Raw genomic sequence first — 8580 nt, forward strand, 5'->3', positions numbered from 1 at the left:
CCCCCCCCCCCCCAAGCAGCAATGCTTCTCTGTTTGTGCCCATGTGTGCACTTCCCTCATCTGCATGGTTTGTATCTTTTCCACCATAACGGACTTGAAACCCCCCTTCTTTCTTATTAGGGATCCACTGAAGCCATCAGACAAGCCCTTCAAGTTCTTCCACAGGATAATGTCACTTTGAAGTTTCTACTGCAAGCAACAGGGGATGAAAGCACCAGTGATGTTGATCTTGCTGTTGCTAGCGGGGCCATTATATTGGGATTCAATGTAAAAGCAGCAGGTTCAGTTAAGAGTTATGCAGACAACAAAGGTGTTGAGATTCGGCTCTACAGAGTTATCTATGAGCTCATTGATGATGTGCGGAATGCAATGGAGGGACTCCTTGAACCTGTTGAGGTGAGATGAAGATTTTCAATTGTTATTTAAAGGGTAACCACAGGCTAGGGATTCTGTGCTTATCTGGCATAGAAGCATGTGGTCGTCACCTGTTATCCTGTGGATTAATCAATTTCCACTTCCTCTGTTAAAATTTGGAGATCGAAGTTTATCCCCTCCCTCCAATAATTGTCTTTTATTCGTCATCTTAAATTTGACATTGGGGATTTTCTTAGTTCTATCCATTTAATTGTTTGCCCAATCGCTGCTTGTGCCACATATTGCTAAGGAAGATTTATAGTGAGATATTCCTCTTGTATTTTGATAGGAACAAGAACCAATTGGTGCAGCAGAAATCCGTGCGACTATCAGCAGTGGTAGTGGCCGTGTGGCTGGATGCATGGTGACAGAAGGAAACGTAGTGAAAGGCTGTGGTGTTTGGATTCTTCGGAATGGGACAACAGTCCATGTTGGAATTATTGATTCTCTGAAGAGGGTGAAGGAAATGGTGAAAGAGGTACATGCCAAGCTAATTTTGCAGGGAATTCTCTCTTGAGATATCAATGAGAGATTGTGGTTAATTAGTACAACAATAGTTGTCATCAGTTTTTACCTTTGAAGAAATATGTTAATAGAGAGAAAGGTGGGCTTGTATTTGGTGGTTAGATGCATAAAAGGTCCACCGTGGAGTCAATAAAAAAATATAGATTAGGAGTTGGAGTGGCATGCTTACAGGTGGAAGGTTGTATTGCTTAGGATAGCTACAAAATGGGTGTATTTTTGTCTGTTATTTAGAAAATGGGTATAATTATGGTGGTGCCTGATGTTACAATTGCCAAGGTATATCTAGGCATGAACTATGCTCTGGGCCAGATCTTTGGCATTGATTTCTTTAAATCCTTATTCTTTTTCCTGAAAGAGTAAACTTCCCCATTACTCATAAAAAATAAAGAGGGGGAAAAAAGAAACCCCTCAAGATGCCTTGCCCTTGACCTAAACCTAGTTGGTCTATCTGGCTCTATGGATGCCTCCACCCCATGTCTTCTACCATGAGTCACAAATCTTTTCTCAACCTTAGGTCATGTCCTCTTCTGCCTTCCCCCTCAAAAGTTCTACCTTCCTCCCAACTGGTTCAGTTATTGTCCTTGTTGCACATGACCAAATCAAATAAGTAATGGAGATGACATATTTGTTGATCAATCGGTTTAATTGGTTAGCCAATTAATGAGGGGCTTGTTGAGTATTTCTGTCTCTTTGCTATCCTAATGAGGTATGTTGATCCCTTCTCAATTGGCCAGGTTAATGTGGGACTAGAGTGTGGTATTGGTGTGGAAGATTTTACCGATTGGGAAGTTGGAGATTTAATTGAGGCCTTCAAAACAGTGCAGAAGAAGAGAACTCTTGAGGAGGCATCCGTCTCAATGGCAGCTGCATTGGCTGGAGCAGGAGTTGATTGATGAACCAGGAAAACTACCGGTGCCTCAATCATGTAATGTGCTCTTCTTAGTTGCATCCAAATATGTTTTACTTAAGTATGGGTGCTACCTCGCTGCTAGGATCTGCAAAGCTTACCTGGTATGCAGAGATTCTTGTGCTGGTGCACTGAGATACCTGATTCTCGGGATCTGACCCCTGCTGATGAGTCATCCCTGTACGCTATGCTGTATATATTGTTATATTTCAAAAGACGGTCTTCTGTTGTAAAGAAGGGATATTTATTCACAATTTCTGTAATGATTCAATGTCAAAATACATCTGTAGCAGCTCCAAACACAATGGAAATAGCAATTGTCCATTCTTTTCCATATTGTCTTTCATCATTCTTTTGTTTATCAAAATGAGGGAAAAAGAAAACAGTCTATGACAACAGCTCTTTCACATTTCTATTAACCATAGAGATTCATATCTTGCATGGAGGAACTGCTGCTTTTCGCTTTGTTTGGCCAGACATTCTTCCTCATTTTCTCACCCGCTCATAATATTGACGGTCTAGATTTTATGTTGATCTCATAGTGACACATGAGGTAAACCAAGCTTGTTGTGCATGAGGGTATTCCAATAAAGCACCAAGCTTATTGTGCATGAGGGTATTCCAATAAAGCATGTTCCACAGTTTCAACTATCTGTCCACAACTTGGGTAAAAGTCGAGCTACAATTTTTCTCTGTTTTCAGGTAACAAAATCAATCTCGGTTGTTCAGCATCGTGGACTAGCCATCTAGGATATTGTTAAGTGAAGAAGTTACAACGTTTCTCTGTTATTTAGGCATATTTTTTAGCTTCACCAGATCTTCCAAGCCAGCTTTGGGACATGAGTAGTCCTCTTAGCAGATTGTGACACAAGTGATTCTCCAAGCCTGTATGCTGATTTGATTGAAAACAAAAAATGCTCCTCTCGGATTAAGGGGCCAGCAAAGCTTATCTTAGCATTCTTCAGTACTTAATGGGATTTAAGAATGACATCATCAACTTCATGGAATTTAATACCTGTTCAAATTTTGCTAGGAAACAGTGCGGGAAAGTACTACCATCAAGGGTCATAAATGTCTCCCCCTGCGTTTATTGTGTAGGGTCGGTTGTACCCATATACTGTTTGTTCCTGATACCCTCTTCACACCATCTGAACACCTTGATACCTTGATGCAAGGGTTTCTCCCTTGACAGTGGTTGCTGGTTTTTGAGACTGTATTACTCTCCAACAAAGGTACCCATGGGTCTTCCCAAATTGTAACCGTTCTTGCCGTTGCGGCATTGCCAATCACCTACAGCGGAGCAGAGTACTCCTCCAACCAATTTTTGCGAGCTTTTTATCCTTTTATGTAGGAAATCTCCATGATTGATGTGGTTATTAAGCACTACTAGTTGAGCTACATAATTTTTGGTAAAATTAGATCCAGATAAAGAATATCATAGCTTGTAAATCTTCTCCCGAACCTTAAAATGTTCTTCATTAAAAGAAAGCATGAGATGCACAAAAATAGTCAGTCCTTATCTTGTAATTGAGGAACACATTTACAGAAGCCAAAGACAATTCAGATCATTAACCATGAGAATAAGGTGAGGGCATGATGCTTATCATACATCGGGGGCTGTTGCTGGTCCATAATTGACCAAAAACCGGGTAAGTCTGTGTCACCTTTCAACCCACCCCTGCATATAAGTCTATATCACCTCTCTCTCTCTGTTATTCCTCACAGGTCTTTACCCTCTCACTCTCCGTCTCTCGCTGTTTGGGGGGATTTTGAATTTTGAATTTCCATCCCAAACACCTGTCATTTTATTCTCTCTCTTGTTATTCCTCACAAGTCTTCACCCTCTCCCTCTCCGTCTTTCGCTGTTTGAGGGGATTTTGAATGTCGAAATTCCCTACCAAACACCTGTCATTGAAAAAGCCCGCTCAAAAGTACTCACTAAACCAAAACTCTCTGCCTCTCCCTCTCCCTCTCCCACTCCATCTTCATATTCCTTTAAAAATTAGCTTTTTAGAATCCAAACCATTCATTGAAATGGAATCTTCAAGAACAAAGTCCGACCTCTGTCATGCAATTCGTCTAAGCCTCTGTCAAGACTCTGCAGTTCGTGGCAGAGGTAACGACGTCATTGATGAAGCGGCCACTCATCACAGTTTCATCCTTGATGTATTGAATCTAGCTGTTGACACATCAGTCGGAGAAAGCATACAAGCGGCGGCGACTAATCTCTTCCTCGATCATGTACAGACTCCCACGCTTAGCACCAATATCTATAATACTTGGTTTGCTGAGAGGTTACAGAAAATCATTGATTTCATTATTATACCCAACATTATTCTGAGAGATGAGGACATAATCTTTTTTGAGAGATTATATATCAGGTTCTGGGATATGGAAGGAAGTGAAGTCGACTCTCGGAGAAGGGATGCCTGTGGGCTTCTCAAAGGGGCTATTCTCAATTTTGAGAAACCGGTCACTGGCATGATCATGGATAAGATGGATCGCATTCTGGGCATCATCTTTCCTCAGAACCTAGTTGCAGATTGGAAGTTCAGAGAGTATGCCTTATTTTTGCTTGGTTTTCTCACTTCCCAACTCGGTGGTTATATCGATAAGTACTTTGGACCATTCATTTCCGAATTGTATGAGGATATTAACAGTTTCCCCATACTAAGGGCAGGTGCTTTAAGGTGTTTCGTTGTGTTTCGACATAAGCTTCCAAAGCTAGTTGTGACTAGCTCAGTTCCTCTTCTGTTACGTTTTCTGGATTCTGAATCAATTGTTGTTCGTTCTTGTGTTGCTGATTGTTTTGAAAAGCTTTTGCTGATGAAGAAAGAAGTGGGAGAGAAGCTTTGGACGACAAGGAGCAAAGTCGGTTTTATGAACCATTGTCGCTCCATGAGTCTCTCTTCCATGCTCTTAAATTGCCAGAATCTGATGATAATCTTTATATCATGAAGTGTATAATGCGGTCTCTCCAAGTTTCTTCCCCTACGAATGCGTCCTGTGATATTGATGCTTATGAATTGGGTTCCATTTTGAGAGATCTTTCCAATGAGCCAAAGAATCCCAACTTCATCACTTATTTGTTTCAGTGAGTTGATTGTTTGTCCTGGGAGTGTTACAAATTCTCCACACCATTTGATACTTTGGTGGATGACTTTGCTCTTAAAGCAAAATTTATGTTTCGAGAAAAAAAATTGAGGTTTGGCCCTACCTATTCCAGTTAACCACTCACATTCTGGGCACTTGTTTGTTAAGTGTAAGACCCTTGGAAAACGAATTAAGAGGCTTCTTCCAGCATCTCCTTTTTTCTGAAACATGGCAGCGTTCTCCAGTCGCTTTGTGGCTTCTTAAGGCCGACTTTCGGAAGAAACGCAAAGAACTGCTTAAAGCCAATTGGTTGAAAAAATTAATTGAGATGCTCGTCTTACTCTCTACGATAGATGACAGGGGAGGCTACGGTCTCTGCATTCTTATACTGGATCTCAAATATCATAATATTCAACATTTTGTCTTTAATTCCATCGATGCAGCGTCAGTAAGTGAGAATTCTGAGGTTTGTTGTTCGTCTTAATTTCTCTGTTTATGGCCAAACATGGGCTGAAAAGACTAGAGAATTCACTTGAACCATAGGAATTTTTACCCATCCTCGACCAGCTCTAGATACCTAATTTTAGGCTGATCACAGATGCCAATGACCAAATGGAACATCCTCACTTAAGCACTCACCCCTTCCCTCTCTCTTTTTTTTCTTAATAAGATGATCCTTTTCTTCCGTACAAACACATAGAAAGATGCTCCCTTTTCCTTCGTTCACTCCCTTATTAAAGAGCACCCACCGCTTTCTCCAAATAGTTAAGAGATTCAAAATTAGGGGCCGCTGGCTCCTCCCTCCCTCGAGAAACATTGCCAAAAAAAGGAAATAACAATATAGAACATATTCATTTAAATTGTTCAGAGGATTTTATTGCAGTACTAAGTGAGAAACAAAGTATACTCATTTAAAGTGTTACGAGGATTTTGTTGCAGTACTGAGTGAAAAACAGAGGAACAGAGAAACTAATTAAAAAAAACTAAATTAATTAAAAAAAAGTGTTTTTCATATATTCTCTCTCTCTCTCTCTTTCTCTCTCTCTCTCTCTGTTGTTCCTCACAGGTCTCCACCCTCTCACTCTCTGTCTCTCGCTGGTTGGGGGGATTTTTAATTTTGAATTTCCTTCCCAAGCACCTGTCATTTTATTCTCTCTCTCTCTCTCTCTCTCTCTCTCTTGTTATTCCTCACAAGTCTTTACCCTCTCCCTCTCCCTCTCCCTCTCCGTCTCTCGCTGTATGGGGGGACTTTGAATTTCAAAATTTCCTTCCCAAACACACCTGTCATTGACTATCACTGAACGTAGTCCCTGTCACCATCAAAACTCTCTACCTCTCCCTCTCCCTCTCCGTCTTACTGTTTGAGGGGATTTTGAATTTCAAAATTTCTTCCCAAACACCAGTCATTGAAAAAGCCCACTCAAAAGTACCCACTAAATCAAAACTCTCTGCCTCTGCCTCTCCCTCTCCCTCTTCCTCTTCATATTCCTTTAAAAATTGGCTTTTTAGAATCCAAACCATTTACTGAAATAGAATTTTCCAGAACTAAGTTCGACCTCTGTCATGCGCTTCGTCTAAGCCTCTATTAAGACTCTGCAGTTCGTGGTAGAGGTAACCAAGCCATTGATGAAGCGGCCACTCAGCCCTTGTTTTATCCTTGATTTATTGAATCTAGCTGTTGACACATCTGTCGGAGAAAGCATACAAGCGGTGGTGGCTAATCTCTTCCTCGATCATGTACAGACTCCCATGCTTAGCACCAGTATCTACAATGCTTGGTTTGCTGAGAGGTTACAGAAAATCATTGATTTCATTATTATACCCAACATCATTCTGAGAGATGAGGACATAATCTTTTCTGAGAGAAATTATATAGAATTCATCAGGTTTCGGGATATGGAAGGGAGTGACGTCGACTCTCGGAGAAGGGATGCCTGTGAGCTTCCCTTCTCAATTTTGAGAAGCCGGTCACTGGCATGACCATGGATAAGATAGATCGCATTCTGGGCATCATCTTTCCTCAGAACCTAGTTGCAGATTGGAAGTTCGGAGAGTATGCCTTATTTTTGCTTGGTTTCCTCACTTCCCAACTCGGTGGTTATACCGATAAGTACTTTGGACCGTTCATTTCCGAATTGTATAAGGATATTAACAGTTTCCCCATACTAAGGGCAGGTGCTTTAAGGTGTTTCGTTGTGTTTCGACATATGCTTCCAAAGCTAGTTGTGACTTGTGACTAGCTCAATTCCTCTTCTGGATTCTGGATCAATTGTTGTTTGTTCTTGTGTTGCTGATTGTTTTGAAAAGCTTTTGCTGATGAAGAAAGAAATGGGAGAGAAGCTTGAGGACAACAAGGAGCTAAGTCGGTTTTATGAACCATTGTCGCTCCATGAGTCTCTCTTCCATGCTCTTAAATTGCCAGAATCTGATGATAATCTTTATATCATGAAGTGTATAATGCGGTCTCTCCAAGTTTCTTCCCCTACGGATGCCTCTTGTGATATTGACGCTTATGAATTGGGTTCCATTTTGAGAGATCTTTCCGCCAAAGAATCCCAACTTCATCACTTATTTGTTTCAGTCAGTTGATTGTTTGGCCCGGGAGTGTTACAAATTCTCCACACCATTTGATACTTTAGTGGACGACTTTGCTCTTACAGCAAAATTTATGTTTCGAGAGAAAAAAATTGAGGTCTGACTCTACTTATTCTAGTTAACCGCCCACATTCTGGGCACTTGTTTCTTGAGTGTAACACCCTTGGAAAACGAATTAAGAGGCTTCTTCCAGCATCTCCTTTTTTCTGAAACATGGCAGCGTTCTCCAGTCACTTTGTGGCTTCTTAAGGCCGGCTTTCAGAAGAAACACAAAGAACTGCTTAAAGCCAATTGGTTGAAAAAAATTAATTGAGGTGCTTGTCTTACTGTCTACGATAGATGACAGGGGAGGCTACGGTCTCTGCATTCTTATACTGGATCTCAAATATCATAATATTCAACATTTTGTCTTTAATTCCATCGATGCAGCGTCAGGAAGTGAGAATTCTGAGGTTTGTTGTTCGTGTTAATTTCTCTGTTTATGGCCAAACATGGGCTGAAAAGACTAGAGAATTCACTTGAACCATAGGAATTTTTACCCATCCTCGACCAGCTCTAGATACCTAATTTTAGGCTGATCACAGATGCCAGTGAAGTAAAATTCACCTCAATTGCTCGGGGAAGCTACTATGCGAATCTCCTAACATTTTGGATGATGAAGCTTTTGACTTATGAGGAAAATTGTTGGATAGCAGCATTACCCTTATTTCACGACCAGAGCAAGAGAGGGTTACTGAGGAACCAGAAATCATAGAATTTTCTGAAAAAATTGGAATATATTGCACCTTTTACCCTGCTTGACATTACTGAGAGGAAAGCGGATGATCCCATTGAAAAAATGGGTAATCCAAAGGAATTTTTGGTGAACTCCCTGCATAAACTTTGTTCCCTCTCTCCACTGAAGTACCGACCTCTCTTCCGTCAATATCTTCAACAAAAAAATGCAGAATTTTTTTTGAACAGCTTGAGATGATAATCAATCTAAGTGAAGTAAGAAACATATTTCTTTAATTCTGCTTCTCTTTTTTTTTTTTTCCCTCATAATA

General features: G+C 40.6%; 2 protein-coding genes across 2 annotated transcripts; both read left to right on the forward strand.

Moving 5' to 3' along the window:
• Nucleotides 1-89: 89 nt before the first annotated feature.
• On the forward strand, nucleotides 90-2178 carry LOC122068234 (translation initiation factor IF-2, chloroplastic-like). The gene is made up of 3 exons (XM_042632099.1): nucleotides 90-396; nucleotides 704-892; nucleotides 1674-2178. The coding sequence occupies exons 1-3, from the start codon at nucleotides 370-372 to the stop codon at nucleotides 1830-1832; spliced, it is 375 nt and encodes a 124-aa protein (XP_042488033.1). The 5' UTR covers nucleotides 90-369; the 3' UTR covers nucleotides 1833-2178.
• A 1702-nt stretch (nucleotides 2179-3880) lies between these two features.
• Nucleotides 3881-7528, forward strand: LOC122068233 (exportin-2-like). Its single transcript, XM_042632097.1, has 4 exons — nucleotides 3881-4526; nucleotides 4664-4940; nucleotides 5108-5405; nucleotides 7247-7528. Exons 1-4 carry the CDS (start codon nucleotides 3881-3883, stop codon nucleotides 7526-7528), a joined length of 1503 nt encoding a protein of 500 aa, XP_042488031.1.
• Nucleotides 7529-8580: the final 1052 nt, after the last annotated feature.

This window comes from Macadamia integrifolia, unplaced genomic scaffold, assembly GCF_013358625.1.
Source record: "Macadamia integrifolia cultivar HAES 741 unplaced genomic scaffold, SCU_Mint_v3 scaffold3606, whole genome shotgun sequence".
Classification (NCBI taxonomy): domain Eukaryota; kingdom Viridiplantae; phylum Streptophyta; class Magnoliopsida; order Proteales; family Proteaceae; genus Macadamia; species Macadamia integrifolia.